Source organism: Exophiala xenobiotica (genome assembly GCF_000835505.1).
Source record: "Exophiala xenobiotica strain CBS 118157 unplaced genomic scaffold supercont1.3, whole genome shotgun sequence".
Classification (NCBI taxonomy): domain Eukaryota; kingdom Fungi; phylum Ascomycota; class Eurotiomycetes; order Chaetothyriales; family Herpotrichiellaceae; genus Exophiala; species Exophiala xenobiotica.
In genome coordinates, this window is record NW_013562492.1 from 1,468,956 (window position 1) to 1,486,804 (window position 17,849).

Sequence of the window (17,849 nt, forward strand, 5' to 3'; positions counted from 1 at the left end):
CGAGATGCTATGGAGGCGCTCTTGGTGTACACGATCAGCCAACAACACCACCTCCGAACCCGACAGGTCTCCTCTTACCACCGTTCTCAGGCAGTATCGTCATGACTTTATATGCCTTGCCCATTCCTTTAGGGCCGCCCTCGACCAGCCGCTTCCAGCCCGTATTTAGCTCAGACTTTTTCTTTTCGATTTCTTCAGGATCAGCACCGCCTTTCTTTTCAAACTCTCTTAAGAGTCGTTCTGCCCGCTCCTTAATGCCCAATTGACTCAGCCAGGCACCCTGCTCGATCGGTCCGTGGACCTCGACACCAGGACTGGCTTCGAGGGCGGCGTCCGCCAGAGCCCCGAAGTCCACGTCCGCACTTATATCTGCTTCGCCGGCATACACGAACGGCGAGATGATTTTGTGCTTGCGAATAGCACGCAGCGAATTGACAGGGACGGTCTCAAGTGGGCCGTAGTCAATGATCAGAGCGGCGCCTGAGGGCTTTGTTTTTGAGGGAATTCCAGCATCAGGCTGAGCCCTGCCTTTTGGAGAAGCAGAGATGCCACCTCCAATCCTGCGCGCAAAGTCCTGCACATAGCGCGAGCTCTCGGGTGATACCTCGACTCGAGAAGAGGGTTGATTCTTCAAGGCGCGATATCGAGGTCGTTCCGGTATGACCAACGAGCTAGGCGTGCTTGCTTGCGCGAGCGTGAGCTGAAAATCCGGGTCCGGGTCTTCGTAGCTTTCCTTCGCAGCTTCTGTCGGCGACGGCAAGCTGAACTTCTGCTTCGTTGGGGCAACCAGGAGTTCGCGCCATTGAGGAAGTCTGCTTGCCATTGAAGGCTTCGGAACAGGCTGACCTGCTTCATTGAGGAGTTTTGCCCGCGCATCCTCTTTCTGAGCATCCTCGGGTTTTGGCGCAACAGACTCAAAAGCATGTATGGGTAAAGCGTCAAAGAATTCATGTGCAATGATGAAGGGCATTTCCTGCCCGGCTGCCTCGCCTTGATTCGGCAAAAGGACAATATCCTCAACCCATCGTACAGGAATACCCTGCACGCTTGTAGCTTCCCACCAGACATTCTTGCCTGTATGGTCTGTGACCTCCTTCATTTCTGTATTTGTTCCGCAAAGAAGGTCCTTCTGTTTTGTCCGGAGTCCTTCTCCTGCTTCGACCAGCCAGACCGCTGAGATCGATCTGGCGAATGTGGCGAATTGCCGGACCGTCCGCAAGATGTCGCTCATCAATGTTCCGCGTCCAGGGCCCATCTCAATAAATTGCACGCCCTGCGCAGGACGACCCTGCGCCATCCATTCTGTCATGAACCATATGCCCACCAATTCGCCAAAAATCTGGGATATTTCAGGAGAGGTTATGAAGTCACCAGTTGTGCCGAACTGGTCAGAGTCTTCGCGAGTTGTGGTATAGTATCCGCCGTCGGGGTTGGTGAGGCATTGGCGCATGTAGGAGGCTATCGAGACTGGGCCAGTGACCTGTGATGTAAGGAGATGATCAGCACCTCATTCTGGCGGTAGCAGAACATTTGTCGCTCATTGGAGGAGTGCCTACCTCGATCGCCTGGGCGATTGTCTTCGCAAGTGGTGTCGACCATTTCCGCGAGGGCAATGTAGGACTGGCTGCAGTCTTGGCTTCCGCTGGCTGCGTTGCGGGCACCGAGCTTCCATCTGCTGGATTTGGGCCATTACTCGACCATCGCTTTGGTGAATGACTCGGCTCGAGGTAGGTGGCTTGCGGCGCAGGGATGCGCAGGGGAGAAATGGTGCACCATTGGGAGATTGGCGGATTCAGCCGAAGCAGTCGTTGGAGACGAGATGGTCCATATCTCATCTCTAGACCGGGTAGTCTCTTTCTGCTAGGTAAGAGCTGGAAGGAAAAGTTGTGTTGGCTAGAGGTCTCTACGAGGCAGGGGAAGATTTGGTTCTGATCATCAACAGAGATGACGCTCCAGCGCGGCTCACCGACTCTTGCCGCTTTAAAAAGCACTCACTTCACGATTCACTCTCGACGCACCCTTTTTTCTAGTTCTCTATGTAATTGTAATGCCTATAGACAAGGGATTCTAGAAAGTATGGATACATCAGAGCAAGATGGCCGAGTCGATGCCATGTGAGACGTCGTTGTAGGTCAGTTCCGAGGCCTTTTGCTTGCGCGCGGCATCCAACAGCCAACACTCGCTGTCACTCTTGAAAAACCAGATGGCATTACACTTGTCATTAGTCGAGCATGAGTCGATACACGCACGGAACGAGGTGGTTTTGAACCATTGATGCCACCCGTTGACGTCGAGGAGATCGTATCGCCAGTCGCAATTGTAGTAAAACTTCTTGCCGTTGGCGGTGGTATATGGGTTGTCCGGATTGGTACCGTCGCAGATCTCCCATGACTATCATCAAAGACATCAGTTTCTGGGCCTAGAAAATCATGGCCTCCACCTGGAAGAGATGTCGCCGGGAGAAAAGGGGTTGGGAAGACCTACCGCAGCTCTTGGGACCAAGGTGGTCGGCTCCGGCAAGGACGATGAGCTTGACAGCGTGCCTCCTCCATAAGGATGCATTTCTCGGGGAGGAAAGAGTGCAAAGTCCTCGTCGTCATTGAATTGGTCGTTGTTGGTGGTTGGCTCCAAGGGTGGAAGTGTGGTCCGGGTTGGTGCCTGGGTGGTACTAATTTGCGACGTCGATTTCGTCAATTCCTTCTTGATATGGCCCCATATATCAAACTCGTCGTCATGTGGGCCGTCGTTCTGAGCCGATGGTGCGCAGTGAACCGCGAGGAATGCCGAGGCGGTGACCAAGGCAAAGAGTGAGGCTTTCATGGTTGAAGAGAGGCAAGCTGATGCTTGTCAACTTCGTGGTTAAAGGTCACTTTGCTGGTATCTAGCTGCGACACGAATTCAAGGATGTGCAAGACTTAACTTTGCAAGCAAAGAAACAAACCAACTCGCCTTTATATGCTCCTCAATCAGACACCCAATGCCTTATGTACCAAGATTGAGCATAGTATCTGGCAATGTTTATTTTTGGAAACTGCGTCTATAAGCGGGCGGGATGGAGAGTACCAAGTACCAATACGTTGCCACAAGTCACCTAGGTGTGTCTGCTCAAGTACCGTCAATAGTGAGAGTGATAGTCTGCATTGAGTCTTCGCGGTCTGTGCGGGTATGTGCTTTGATGGCGCATCGTGAGGAACGATAATTATAACCTCCAAGGACCGCATGGACCTACCTAGGTAGCTTTCAAGGCATGATACTCCTTCGCTGAGGAGTACACGGACCACGCCGAGCAGGGCACGTGGTCTTCAAGGTCTTCGATGCACCTCACGACCGCATGGAGAGCTCTCTGTTCATGAGTTCAACTTCAAGTTGGATGGGACAGTTGAGACAGTGGTCCAATCGACCACCGTACCGCGACACGTACTAAGACCCAACGATTCCGTGCAGTCCACCACGCACATTCAACCTGTCCAACGTATTGCCTGTCCGGCTTCATTGTCCTACGTCCGGAAAGATGGGCAGACCATCAGCCTGAATTCCCAACGTGTAATGTCGCGCGAGGTGAAGCTGGCTACACAGCCTTCTGAGATGCTGTCACAGAAGTACGCTGGTGTCCTTTCGATCTCTCGCCTTGTAGCTCTCAGTCAGCTCTCTGATAAGTCAGCAGCTGATGCTTGTCCCCTACAAGCTTTATTCCAGGCGCCTGCAGCTAGACTCTTTTCTGGCGAAGACCACGAGCAATTGGCGGCCAACCACGCAATAATGCTGAGAGTCGAACGGAGTACAGCCCCCGAACGATCAGCAGAACGGCGGGAACTCAGCGTGCTCAGCCTACCAGCCTACCCACCTCGCGCTGCTATCCATGGTTGGATTAGTCGTTGCTGCTGCTGATGCTGCTCTAGTGATAGTCGGCATCCCAACACAACGACCTGTGGAAGCAGGAATATACATAAAAGGTAAGGGTTCGCATTCCAGAAGATAAGCCAGACTCCTCCATCATCGAGTGCATTTTCCATTCTGCACTCTCAGAGCTTTTCGGCCTCTGACTTCCAGCGTGCCCATCATCGTTTGCTAGACCCCCTCAAGATTCAACAAATTACCCCACCATCATGCCCATTATCAGCAGGTTAGTCAAAGGCGTCGGCGCAGGCATTGGCCTAGCGTCTGAAGCGATCGCCGACCACAAAGGAAAGAAAACCGCCTCATCACAACCATCTCATGTCGAAGCCGGCGAGAGTTCTGGGTCTACGACTCTCGCACCTGGCTACCCAGAAGACAGCAAACAGCGACGTCGTTCCTTTGACAAACGTGCATCCGACAAAGGTACCGCGGACGACGACGACTCAGAAGGCTATGACAGTGAAGACCTCGATGCCGATCAAGAGGAGTGGGCCCTCGACGCGGCTGCCACCGAACTCGAAGCACCACCACCGTCCTACGAGGAGGCGTCGGCGTCGGCGTCGGCCACTCCAGCCTCAGCAGACGAAGTCGCGACATCCTTTCTTCAATCGCACAAACTCGCGCCCACACCGTCGCAAAAGTTCCAACCTCTGCCATATCCCGTCATCCTTCCGCAACGCCGGCCCAAGGACAAATCTCGAGGCTTCGTGCGCGGGTACGCTCCCATCCTGGGCGAATGTTCCGGCATTGACCAACAAACCTTCCTCGACTTCCTGAAAGACTTCGACAAGGCATCCCGAGCCAGCCCAGTCCTCGATGTCATCAACATAGCCGCCATGGCCGTGGGTTTCATACCCAACCCAATCGTCATGGGCGTCACAATCGGCGTGCAAGTCGCCGTCGGCACGGCCAAGGAAGTGCAATCCCGATACCGTCGCAACACATATCTCGACCAGGTCAACGAGGTCCTCTTCAAACCCCGCGGCCTCTACTGCATGATCATGACCTACAAGCCGGACAACCCGTACGACGCCATCATGCACGTCGACGTGAACACGAACACGCGATCACAAGATCAGGCCCTCGCGAAGGCCCTCTCCAACCCCGACAACGAGCTCCGGCAGAAACTGAAGAACCTACGCCTCACATCCGGCACGACCCAAGGCGAAATGTCTCTCCCCGAAGCCGCGCCTCTCATCTATCCAGCCCTCGACGCCGCCGCAGTCTCAACGGCCGAGACCGGTTCCGCCTTACCCGCGCAGAAACAAAACGCACTCAAGCAATCCGGCAAGTTCCTCGCAGACTACTTCGACCGACGCGCCCAGGCAACCTACATAGGGACCAACCCCTCAAGCCGTCTGGCACCGCCGCCTCCAGAAAAGAAGTTCGCGTCACGCTTTGCCGACCCCAACCATCCCGTCAACTCCGGCTCAATCACCGCGCTGCTCACGGGCGGCCACATCGATCTGATGAAGAGGAAGCGCACACGAAGGGCGCGGCGTCGTGCAGCCTGGCAGGGCGCCCAGCTAAGTGAGCAGGATATCAAGAATGCGGAAATGGGTCGTGGACCGCGCCGGAGGCAAGGCATCATCGGTCGGATCTTGCACCAGGACGTGCTTTACCTCACCATTGTCAATCTGCCGAGCGAGAGCGAAATGAAAGAAATCATGCAGCAGTTGGACATGGCCAAGGAGCAGTCGCGTCCTCAGGCGAATTATCGGTAGCTACTCCGTAGGTGTCCGTACTACCTACGTTTATGCCTTCGGGGGATTCCATTTGTCAGTGACCCCGGTCAGTACCCCGGGTCAGTAATGTGAAGCGGATTTTATTTGTGCCTAGTACCTAGGGTATGTCTGTACACTTTTGTAGTACGATGGGACTCTCATCAGTTCATAATACCCAATACCCCCTTGGCTGTAGTATGCTACTCAATTCCACCCTAAAGGTGACCACGCATTGCCTACTATGTACAACCGAAAAGACCAGGGTAAGTCATATATAATTCATGCAATATTCCCTTCTATGCGCCGCACCGTCGCTATGCACCGAAAAGGAAACCACCGTCAGCCAACTTATACAGTATCGTACAATCTGATCAAGACTTCTTCCACCTAAGGTACGGTAGGAGTTTGTGGGAATGGGGGAGAGTTCCGATTCCGAAGAAATCACCGTCCCAGATCCACAAACCCAGACCGATGCCCATGCCCATTCTGCCTCGCGAGATCTTGAAATCCACCTCCCCATCCGCTATAACCCTTTCTAGTTCTTCCAGTGGCCTCCTCAAGATAATCTTCGTCACGAGTTCGAGTATTGGTATGCGTATGGGTATCGATGTCGCCGAACTTCTTCTTGCGCGGCGCTCCTCGTCGCTCCTTAGGCCGCAGCACACTCGCCGGGAACTGCGCCCTAATCCGCTCCTCCTTGGTCAATTCGCGCTTCTGGATCCTCGACAGACCCCTCTCCTCGCTCTGCTTCTGTCTCCGTGTTCTCTCTGACTCGATTCTGCGCAAGGCCTTCGTCCGTTGGCCCGGAACATAGTCGAGCCCTCTACCACCACCACCGTCACTCTCGCCTCCTTCGGCATCGGCATCGTCAACAGCACTCCCATTGTCGACCTCATTCTCTAGGGCCAAAACACTGACCGTTCTTGCAATGCGTCCTGAGTCCGCCTCTGTCGTCGGCACGCTGTCACCCACGTTCTCGACCTTGCCCAAGAACGCCGACAACCCGCGCTTCTTCGCCCAACACTCTTTTATGAGCTCGTTATCTAGCGGACCCATCCCATCATCTTCCAGTCGCTCGTTGATCTTCAAGATCTTATCGTACGCACCTATCAGCGTCCTCAGGAAGCCAACCAATTGCGACATGCTCTCTCGAACACTGTAGGGTGTAATCTTGCGCTTGTTCAACAGAGTCTGAACGTTTCTGGTACGTGCTCTCGTAGCTTCAAGCTGCTCGAGCTCAGTGACATGCAATTTGATCAAACGCTTGACGTTGGCCACCTCAGGCTCAAGTTTGCCCAATGCCACAAATGTATTGTTCTTGGCGGGGTCGCGCTCAAAGTCTAGATCACCATTTCTCGTCTTCGTCAGATGTGGCCCGCCAAGTCCTTTCGTCGTTGCCAGTGCTAGTTGCAGGTATTTCTCAAGCACCACGGGCGAGAACCTGAGCCCAAGACTTGAAGGCGAATCATCAACCGTCTCAATGTCGGCGCTTTCTTTCATCAAGTCAAATATGCGGCTGGCAATGCTGAATACATTCGGGTTCCTTTTGTCACGAAAACACGTACTCATGGCAATGGTGAAAGTACCACGGGACATCACTTTCTTCTGGATTTCCTCCGGTCGTGGCTCGAGAAGGAGATCGAGCGTCGCTTGACTCGCGCGCGACACACGGAGGAGACGCATGTATGAGGCGATGTTTGCTGGGTCGGCGGCTAGCTTGTATGGCCCCGTCGGAGAAGTCAGGAGCTGCCAGTAATTCTTCCCAGCGCCGATCTGTCTTAGCGCAGTAGTAGCCTCCATGAGCATCGAAAGAGTGTTGTTACCTGGCCTGGCATAGATGGACGAGTCCGTGTGGGTGACCGGCATCGGTCGATATAGGCTTGCTGTAACATCCACCGAGGCAGGAGACACGTCTTCAGAATCTTCGGGAGCGCCAATCCATGCTGTTCGTGATTCATCTGTGTCCTGCCCAGGCTCCTGTTGAGGTTTGTAATTGGGAATATTCATAGTCTGCTGAACCAGGTTCAATACATCCTCACAAGACTTGGTTTCTGCCGACAGCAACAATATTCTGCCCATGGCACAGACAAGATCCTCATCGGGGTGTAGAAGACCCCTCCTCCAACGGGAGGTAATGTCGACCCACAGCTTTCGGGCGTCGTTGACGGCTTCTTCAAAGATTGGCTGGGGGTCATATTCGTGGCCTGGCGTATCGGATCCCAACTTTACTGCCCGACTCCTAACCTCAGCGTTTATGGCGTTCAGGATGGTGGTGTAAGTAATTTGATCAGGAGCGCCAGGTCCGCGCTCTGGCAGCTTTCCAGCGATGGCCCACATCGAATCGGTGTGTAGTGCTCTTGCGCATACATTCAGGACTGCGTTTGTATGGATTACGGTAGGCTCGACAGCCGAGTTGGGTGCGCCAATGGAGTTGTAGACGTTGATTGCCTGTTTGACTGCATTTGGGCTTCTGAAGTTGTCACGGTAGCCTCTCAGCATGATTGTGTAGGTGTGAGCGTCAGGCTTGTGACCTCGTTTCTTCATCTGGAACGCAAATTAATCAGCAGAGGCGCTTGACCGAAGGGCAATAGCCTAATGTACCTCATTGTATATCTTCCATGCATCATTCGGTTGCTTTTGTTGCATCAGCCAGTCTATTAGATGATTCCAACTGACGGTGTTGTCGATACTGGCCCGAGAGACTCCGACCCCCTTGTCACTTTCTCGCACAAGGTTCAAGGCAACATCGAACTGCCCCTTCCTCAATTTCTCGCCCACGGCTTGGGCCAGCTTGAGTGGATCGCTGAGGTATTGCAATTCAAGCCTTGCGCTGTTAGTAACCTCGGTCCTGCCGTAGTTGTTCATTAGGCGCATCCGGTTGCTGTTCCTCGCGCGAGCATCTTTCGTCGCTGCCCTTGCGACAGCCGGTGACAACTTCAACGGAGCCGGTTTCAACTTTTTCTTGGTGGAAAGGGATTCATTAAGGAGTCGGCGGTGATGACCCTGCTGTATAGATTGCAGGGTAGCATGGCTGCGGCGAAAAGTCTTCACAGATCGGAGTCGTAGTGCAGGATTGTAAGGCCGGGCCGCGTCAAGAGCAAGGGATCGGAAAGCCTGGAGCAGACAGGAAGGACAGGTGAACATTGGATGAACGAGACAAGCAACAGGCACTCTAAAGGATTGAATACTGGATAGTCACAGTTGAATGGCCTTCAGTCTCGCAGTCTCTCGCGAGCGAACCATTTTTTCTATAGGGAAACTTTGCCGAGTGATGCGGCACGTGACTGTTAGATTCGACGAGTCGGATATCGGTCCTGTACTGGATCTCAGCCAAAGGAGGGAAACTCTGTACCGCAAGACAGTCAGGTCGACAAGACAGAGAACTGAGATTCTTAACATCAATCACGGAATGGCACAGAAAAAGCCACATCCCACTGTCTGAGATTCCATTCACGGCGAGAGTAGGACAATGTCAGTCCACCGCCACTGTTTGATATCACCAATGTGAGACAACCAGCCAGGCTCAATGAAAGATAGGCCGATAGCCTCCCTACCTTTCGCCATCATGCAGTATGCAAGGCTGCGGTTGGATTTGGTTAGCACAAACATATTTTCAAACTTTCTGCCGCACCAGCTGATGGGCACAAGGCGATGGCGCTCTTGCAACGAGCACTAACCTCCAACCCTAGCCCATGCTGCTTTCGTTGAGCGTGGCAAGACCTCCTCGTATTTTCCCCGCTGCAGATGCAGATGCTTTTTCCGGCTAGATTTTCTGGGCTTGTAGTAGTAGAAGTGAGAAGCACCGTCCCAGTCGGTAGTAGGTAACATTTATATGCTCACCTGGTCGTGGTGGTAGTACGGAGTATTGGCTGGTCAACAAGCACGCATGGCTCACCTCTTGAATACTGTAAGTTGCCACATAGAGAGGCCACACACCCAACTCGAATCACCCGAGACATATCAACGAGGCTTTGTGGGCGGTTTCCCGACTCTGGGCCGAGTCTGCAGAAGTGTGGCGACGTTGATAGTCAAATCGTCTCGTTGCAAATTTTCATGTAGACACAGACTGTTTGCGCTCTCGCCTCGGGGCCTCTGTGGCAAAGATCGGCCTTACTCACCATCCTGGCTGGCCGTCAGGCGCGCGCCGCTGGAGTGAGCCTTTAAGCTCGTTGAGGTTAGCTGTTCTTGATCTGTGTCCTCAAGCCTGGTGGCCCAGGTTTGGCATAGTTGACAGACTTGCAGATGGTAGGGATGACAGGATGAGGGTTAGCAGACCATTCGGGACACTGACTGGATAGAGCGCAGGATGATGGAGACCAGTGACAGTCAGATCCAGAGTGTCGGTACAGTGTGTGGTTGACATTGTGTGTCCAGTGGCCCAACGAAGTCTTGGAGTTCTAGCTAGGGCTAGTGAGGCCCATGATGGCCTGGTGAGCCTTTCTTTTTGACGTGTGAGGGCCACTCCGGCTCGAATGCCCCTAACAGCTAGCTAGTAGGCGGCTTTCCCTCAGGTAGATTAGTGGTGCTGATTGAGCCCTTGAAGCCTAAATCCTTAGTCGCAAGGCCCAAGTCATGCCTGTAAGCTTAGCTACTAGCCTTGGTGCCAATCCACCACACCACACATGTCTTCATCCTCCAAGCTCCCGTCAAAATCCCACCACGCCGGCGAATTTCTTGCATCAGCCTCTTCTACCCCAGAGTCAGACTAAAGCCAAACTCACCATTCGGGCACCATCTTAGTTCCCATAGTCTTGTGTGACCGTGCTAAACCCAAGTTCGAGATCGGATAGGATGGTCTGTCACACGCCAAACGTCCACCATCTCATGCCCTGGTAGAACCTTAAGTGCACGACGTCGATCGTCCAAAAAGATACCAGATGACCCAGATTAGTTGAATCAGTTCGTGCCCAAAAACATCAGCCATGGCAAAGCAAATCTTTTTGCTCGACGGGCCGCAATGGCCTCCACGACTTTTCTCCCTCGGCCGGCGTTACGACTCGGTTCTGGATTCTAGATACGGACAACAATATATGAAGGAAAGGTATCATGAATTGATGATCGTGTCTTCGAGCGGCTTGCCTCTGCGACTAGAAGTCCTGCAAGACCGCACTCAGACGTCCTAACAATACGATCATCTCGAGCCCCTACAAAGTAAGAGTCGTATCCTGCTCAATTCTGAATACCACGAATGTACAACAGAGGAACTCAAACACCTCCCCAATGCCAACTGAGTTGTGCAGCAGTCATGGCCGATGGAGGTCTCCCCTTCTGCTCCTGCGGGTCGTAGGCTCATGATCGGGTGTGCGTGCAGATGACAAACCACACCCGGATACGTCTTCTGTCCCTTTCAAAATTGCATGCTGTCGGCCGTCATCACATTCATCCCCTTGCTTGAACCCTCTGTGTCGCTGAGCCGGTTCTGATGCACCCAGCCGCTGAAAGGAAGAAAGAAAAAAAAGAACTCATCAATATGCACACAACCAACCCAACCAGCCCACCTGGCAAAGAACTCCTGCTCGCATGGACCGGATTCTTTTGACGTTTCCCCTGTCGCTCTCCTATTATCTCCTCCTCTCCCACCTAGGGTATCTGTTGCAAAAAAGAAGTGGCACCACACCAATGCATAAAAGCATGGGATTCTAGTACAGCCTCTATTGCGGGACTGCAATTAGCAAGCCATCCAAAAGCCACTCGACCTTGCTGCTGGGTCCATTGGGACTAGTATTGTCGTTGTTGATAGACCTGGCCTTGTTGGGCGTAGGGGGAATTGGGGTAGTTGGCGTAGTTGCCCATCTGGCCGTTTCCTTGTGGGTAGACCATACCACCCTGAGGTTGTGCGTACTGTCCTTGCGCGTGTCCATCTGCCGATTGATAGCCGATAGGTGGCAGCGAGGGTCGAGCACCGTTCTGCTGATAACCCTGTCCGGGCACTTGGTGTGCGTCACCTGCCTGGCCGTCCACTTGGCTCGCTTGAGCTGCTGCCTGTCGCTGTCGTTCTTCCTCAGCCTTTCTGGCATTTTCTTCTTCCTTCTTGCGAGCTTTCCACTCCTTGCGGATCTCCTTGAATTCTGCTCCCGAGTCAGCCGTATTCAGCGAAACGCTCCAGCCAAACACTGGCTACTCTTGCGACCAGGAATCGCGCCCGCGACATATGCACGACACAGGGGAAATGGGAACGTCGTGGAAGCGGAAGTGGCGCCTACCTTCAGGTGTTCTCTTTGTACCATGCGACTGCATGGTCACGTGGGCGTTCAGGTGGTTCAAAGTCCCATATGCTTTCTCGCAGCCATTCCACCCACACTTGTACATTCTCTCAATCTCTTCATACCGTCTACGAGGTCGCTTGTGCTGCTGTGCACCAGGGATTGGGACAAACGAATAGACCTGGCAGGAGGTTAACCTTCATTATTGGTCATGGACAGATTCCAAAGCTCTTACCTGACCGGTGCGCGATGTTGCCGAAGTTTGAGGCGGTCCTTGGACCCCGGTGCCGGGATGCGGGTATGGTGCAGGCATACCATGCTGTGGTGGATAGCCTCCCCATTGCTCGTGAGGTGGTCGCTGCTGCATGTACGGGGGATGCTGAGGCTGGTAGGCGTGCTGCATGTTACCGTCTTGGGTATACGGTGAGTATGGAGGGTAGGTCGGGCTAGCTTGCGATATCGAGGGATCTATAGGCACGTCCGAGTTAGACCTCACATGGTGGGAATTTGCGGTTGGATTGCCATTGGGCGCGCCCTCCGGCAGGGTTATTGACGGACTTGTTGGTTGTGCCATTGTTCCTACTGCACCTGGATGTGGGGGCGCGTGAGTGAACTGGCTGTATCGCAGATGTTCTGGCGGAAACCCCGATGAGCGCGCAGACGACGGCGTCAAACCGTAATCCGACTGCGGTGTGTTGTTGCTCGAGATGTTCGAGGAACGCGGGTCTTGCGTGGTGTATGTCGCAACAGACGATTGATCTAGCGACACGACTTTCTCAGAGCTTGCTCGTGAATTTCTTCTGGTGGTGAAGTTGCTAACCTGACTGCGCGTATTCTGGTGCTCCCCTGTCCATCAATAGTGACTTTGAATGCCCACCACGTAAAGTGTAGGCGTGGTGAATGCACGAGGCAGCGGTTGGTAGGATCTCGAGTGGTACGTGACCCGAAGTGATGGTAGTGGATGACAGCAGTCGCGCAAAAAGGTAAACTGTTTAGGCCGCAAGCTCGGCCAGCAGGCGACGATAGGACTGAAGCACTCTTTAGATCGAGCACCGGCGTATTCTTTATTCTGATGGCTGCCCAGGCGAGGGGAGAGCATCCACCGGTCAACCTAAACGTCGGCAGAGTGGGGAGAGCTTGTAACGACTGAGGGAATGGGTCGGGAAACAACAAGCGTCTCTTTGCACGAGGGAAGACCACCAGATCGGTGAGCGGTCCAGTCGAACCAAAAGGGACGTGGTTGATCTTGACCAGGGGCAGCAACCGGCCTAACCGATGGGGCGGAGGAAGCGGTTCGAAAATGAGGGTTTTAGCACTGCTTCTCGCTGAACTAGTTGCAAGCTTGGACAGACCAAGAGCAACCCGTTACTTCTCTCGAGATGGCGCGAGGTCCCAGGCTAATAAAGAAAAGAGGGCAGATGGGAAGCGAGACAAGCTTCGAGCCCAGTGCAGGTGATCAGGGTTATGCCTTCGGCCCCCAGGACACCCGTTCTACGTAGCAATGAGCTGCAGTCTCTTTTCGCGATTGTTTGGCTGTGTGGTGCCAAGTTATGCACCTGGATATTCCAGGTTGATTTGACAGGACAGCTTTTGCTTGCCCCCCCTGAACGGGCAGCAGTACTCGACCGGGCTGTCGCCTCCACCTTGAGAGCACGATCGCAGATGCAAGAGCGACTGCTGAGCAGAAGAGTGGATCCGGGCAGTCGCTGACCAGGCTTCAATGCACACCACCTCCTGCCAATGGCAAGTATTCCTTCAATGGAGAATATTGTTCCCTGCACTGACTTTCCGACTTGCAGTTTTCGGTCGTGAGAGTAGCTCCACCCCTGTCGTGTGGATAGCCAGTCGCAGGGTGGCCTTTCGGCAGCTGTCTTGGAGTCGGAGAAGGGAACGAAAGTCTGAGAGTTTATGGTGGACCGAGGGTGAAAGCGTGATAGCGCGGGCTTTCGGCAGGGCCTAGAGGGGCGGCAACTAGCAGGGGAGTGTTGGAAGTGTTTTGATCAAGCAAGACCCACGTCCACAGCAGGTTCGGTAAGAGACTTTCGCGGGATGACTATCTCTTGTATCGAGTGTCTTTTTTCTTTTTCTTTGTTCGCGGTCGGAGGATGGGTGACTGTCACAGGTTTACACATGCAGGTGGCAATGAGATGTAACGCTATGATGAGGTCGAAGTGAGACGTTGTCCTGTAGGAAATACCATGTGCGGTCTTGACGTTTGATGGTCGAAGAGGGCAGCACGCTGCGGGATGGGTGGGCACGAATCAATCACGAGCAAGAAGTTCGTGAAGCGAGATGTGCAATCCTCCCAGGTGATCCTGTGCTCTGACAGGTAAGGTGTGCGTCGCAGTCGTGAATCACCCACCAAGGAGAGGGCGGAATTGGAAGGTTCTGAGCAAGAGATGTGATTTGCCGCTCGTCGAGAGCAAGGAGGATGGCTGGTCGCTGATGGACAGGGGGTGTGGTGTGGTGCCCGGTGGTGGCTCGTGGGAGGTCGGAGGCTGGAAGATTATGTGGTAATGGAGAGGAACAAAAGTTGGTGGACCCGTGCTTGAGGGTCTCGAGATGGGTCGATGATGCGGTTCGAGTGGAGAGAGATGAAGTAGCGAAGAGAGATTAATCGTCCAAGGCTCGCGAGAATTGGAGCAGCAGCAGCAGACGCAGGCACCTGGTCGCTTTCGTTGACGGTTTGGGGATCTGTCTCCGAGCGAGCGAGCGGGCGAGGGGCAGAAAGCGTCAGAAGGCGAAGACAGGTGAAAAAGTTGAGTTTCTTGAAAAGAGGCAGGCAGGAATGAACCGGGGCACAGCTGCGTTCAGGCCCTTGTGAGTGTCGTGTCTTGTCCGGGTCCCTGTCCACAACAATCAAGCTCTCATTAATTTCATCGAATGTACCACAGTAGTTTGTCGTGGATCGACCCTTTTTCCTTCGATTTCCACCCCGGTGGTTCTTCTCGGGGACTTTCGTATTTGGCAGAAAACTGGCCGCTAGTGAAATGAGGACAAGTGAAAACCAAGTGAGCAGTGAGCAGACGGCACACGGGCGTTAGGGGGCAAGACTGTGGGTGACTGGGCAGAGAAGCGTGCGACTCGCACTCCCTCGATGGTTCCGAGTCGGTGTCCGTGTCCCGCACCTGCAGCATCTCTACGCTAATCCCACCTTGGTTTGGTCTGTCCTTGGCATCAAATCATCCCCAAGACACTGCAACTCCGACCACTTCTGCTGCACTCTTTCCAGGATATGAACCAGGTAAAGGATACGACGTGCAGGGGTCCTTTGTCCTTTCCAGCGTGCGAGATGGTTTTCCGCCGGGCTGTGGCCTCTTCGTTGCCTGTCTCAAAGCCACGGGTTGTTGATCCGTTGTCCGCTTCCTTGCCTTGTTGGATCCACCTCGGTACCTTGTCTCATGGTCACTCACCCATCATATTGCCCTGCAATCACGCTCACACCACTCCGACGGGAACATGTCACAGACCGCCAGAACACTTCTTTTATGCATGAATGCCTGTGCATGACCAGGGTTCGGTCAGCACGGGAGTGACAACCCCAAGTCACCTTGCGAGAATTTGGCGCAGTCATGGGTCGTCGGTTATCCCCGTGCACAAGAATTGGACTTTGTGGGCTCCTCGCTTCCGCGGACACAAGTCATTTTCTACGAGTACGACAGTACTGTGCACTTTGCACAAATCACCCCGAGGAATGGCTCAAGAGCAATTTTAGTTTGGACTTTTTCAGGGGTCCCACGAGGCCGATAATGTGCTTTAGCCTTCTTCCCCGGGATGCCACCTCATTGCCCACCAATCACGACGTTTCACCCTACTACCCCGATTGTGCTTAGCCTGTTTCTACGAGGCCAAAGTGAGTACGTACCGGTATCTCCTCAAAATCTCGGCTGTCTTCAACACGGCGTGCTTCTTTCCGCGAGACCACACACATCAAGTGTGACACCTCTGTCCTTCACTGCGCGCAACCATTGATGATTCCGCGTGGCTTGACTGCATCGCAGATTCAGCGACAAAGACTACTTCCAGATAGGCCGGGCATGAAAGCCAGCCTCCACCATCCTCTTAAAGTCCGGGCAACTTGCATTACTAGGCGACTGAGATTCCGCAAGTTCAGAAGATTGACTTGAGACGCCTGCTTCGTGCATGGCCCGGGAGGCGGCCCGTCGGTCCCTCGAATACCTTCACTTGTTGAACCAGCCTTGCCATACGACACACAATAAGGTATCAGATCAGACGATCTTCCGGAGAAGGCTCGGAGTTCTTGTCCTAGCGCTGCTGCACTTGTTCGTGGTACGGGTGAACCTTGGTGTTTGCTCATCTATGATTTGCCCATCCTATTCCGTTTTCAATGTTTTCAGTGTTCACAGCAATAATGCGGAACCGTTATCGGACTTGGTCGCAGAAGCTCGAACGCACGCTACGTCTAGAATGCTGGAAGGTGCGTGGAGAAGGCTGGTGCAGAGTTGCCCGGTCGAGGCTAAGCATCCCATCATTACCGTATATTCGGGTTTTGGTCATACAATCTCTTGCCAGCGACAAGTATCCAATCTTGCCGCCTTGTCGCTCGCTCCTACCGGACGTGATGCATGCCGCCCAGGTGCCAGTCCCCCTTGATCGGTTACTGGCACTGTGGTGATTGGATGCACACCTGCAATTCGCTTGAAAACATCAACTGCAGGCGAGGATCTCCAATCAAGAAGATCCTTTCAATTTTGGGTGTACTGCGGCTTCTTTGCCTGGATTAAACCTCCAAAGGATCGCTGCAGATTGACTTCATGAGGTGAGCAACACCTTTGCCAGCCATCGGCCGAGCTGCACAAGAAATGCAATGAGGACCCGAAGTGGCTGTCCTAGTTTCTAGGGTTTGCAGTCAACCTCGGTTGGACTTGTGTTGGGCAATGAACTCGAACTGCGAGACGCATGAAGAGGTCTGGGCTCGAGCCCCGCTAGAAGACATGCATGTCTGCGAACCTCCGTCATACTGCATGCTGTTCATATGCGTGGGGATCCTTCGCGCTCGTTGATACCCGACTCAATGCCCGCGGAGCTCGGGTTGCAACTTACTGTCTTTTGCTGAATGTTGGTGTGTCCGGGCATGACATCTCTTCTACAAAGATTTGCTTCTTGTGGAGAGCCCGATGGGTTGCCTTTGGCGCGAGTGGGCAGGCTTGAGACCACTACTGTATACGTGCAACTATGGTACTGCTCGGTGCTCCTACGCAAGGCCATGGCGCACGGGTAGCCATGGGTTCACTCCAGGTCATCACTCCGGAACTTGCCATTGATCAACGGTACTCTCAGTCTAGTTAACAGGACACAGTACGATAACAGACGAAGGTAAGTGAACCCGAGCTCGAATGCAGCGACGGGGCCACTATGCATGCAGACTCTGCACCATGCATAGCCAAAGCAGATAGATGTGACCCTATCAAGCGCTCGAAGCGCCCCAGCCACCCTTTATTCTCGGCAGTCAAGGTGATGTCCTGACCACGGCGTCGAAATGAAATCAAAGCCAAGTTGTTCGCAGCCAGGCCCAGTCCTCCTTCACTGGCACGAGTCAAGTCCTACAAGACAATCCGTCGGTGTGGTGCTGTTGTGAAAGTCAAGCAGTCACCTCGATTCGAGACAAGGAGCAGACACAAGGGTTTCTGTTGGTTTGTTTGAACGGTGTGCAACTTCAAGGCACCAGCACGCACGTTGCGATATGTTAAACTATAGCGAATAGTTTCCAATGCTTTACGGTACCATATTGTTGGCTATCTCACACTGGTGCTCCCGCAACCTGGATCCAGCAGTGGGTTTTGATGTATCACAACAGCAGCGACACTTTCGAGTGGACAGATCGCCCTCACAAACATGAAAGCCTCCCGCAACGTTTCCACGAGACCCTGTCCATTCCACATGGAGCAACCGAAAAATACGGAGTATCCCGTCATGGTGTCAGTCGCTAGCACATCTCGCGTCCCTCCCCATTCTTGGTGAACGGCAAGTCCAGGAGCGGTGTTCTGCAGCCCGAGGTTTCATG

The 17,849-nt window shown here is 53.6% G+C and overlaps 5 protein-coding genes across 8 annotated transcripts; 1 reads left to right on the plus strand and 4 right to left on the minus strand.

The window, feature by feature from the left end:
• Positions 1-34: 34 nt before the first annotated feature.
• Positions 35-1,835, minus strand: PV05_04743 (uncharacterized protein; the record flags this gene model as incomplete). Its single annotated transcript, XM_013461176.1, has 2 exons — positions 35-1,480; positions 1,557-1,835. 2 exons carry the CDS (start codon positions 1,833-1,835, stop codon positions 35-37), a joined length of 1,725 nt encoding a protein of 574 aa, XP_013316630.1.
• Positions 1,836-2,085: 250 nt separating this feature from the next.
• On the minus strand, positions 2,086-2,820 carry PV05_04744 (uncharacterized protein; the record flags this gene model as incomplete). The annotated part of the gene is made up of 2 exons (XM_013461177.1): positions 2,086-2,391; positions 2,485-2,820. 2 exons carry the CDS (start codon positions 2,818-2,820, stop codon positions 2,086-2,088), a joined length of 642 nt encoding a protein of 213 aa, XP_013316631.1.
• A 1,088-nt stretch (positions 2,821-3,908) lies between these two features.
• PV05_04745 (uncharacterized protein) lies at positions 3,909-5,783 on the plus strand. Its single transcript, XM_013461178.1, has one exon. It carries the CDS (start codon positions 4,107-4,109, stop codon positions 5,619-5,621), a length of 1,515 nt encoding a protein of 504 aa, XP_013316632.1. The 5' UTR covers positions 3,909-4,106; the 3' UTR covers positions 5,622-5,783.
• On the minus strand, positions 5,731-8,961 carry PV05_04746 (uncharacterized protein). Its single transcript, XM_013461179.1, has 2 exons — positions 8,223-8,961; positions 5,731-8,165 (listed from the first exon to the last, which is right to left on the minus strand). Exons 1-2 carry the CDS (start codon positions 8,763-8,765, stop codon positions 6,063-6,065), a joined length of 2,646 nt encoding a protein of 881 aa, XP_013316633.1. The 5' UTR covers positions 8,766-8,961; the 3' UTR covers positions 5,731-6,062.
• A 1,611-nt stretch (positions 8,962-10,572) lies between these two features.
• Positions 10,573-13,244, minus strand: PV05_04747. Of its 4 annotated transcripts, XM_013461181.1 has the most exons (5): positions 12,645-13,244; positions 12,383-12,583; positions 12,060-12,292; positions 11,825-12,005; positions 10,573-11,689 (listed from the first exon to the last, which is right to left on the minus strand). In XM_013461181.1, exons 1-5 carry the CDS (start codon positions 12,676-12,678, stop codon positions 11,340-11,342), a joined length of 999 nt encoding a protein of 332 aa, XP_013316635.1. In that variant the 5' UTR covers positions 12,679-13,244; the 3' UTR covers positions 10,573-11,339. The 4 variants fall into 4 exon arrangements, with proteins under 4 accessions (XP_013316635.1, XP_013316634.1, XP_013316637.1 ...); XM_013461180.1 differs by having other exon boundaries at positions 12,060-12,583; XM_013461183.1 differs by having other exon boundaries at positions 12,383-13,244.
• Between the last annotated feature and the right edge of the window lie 4,605 nt (positions 13,245-17,849).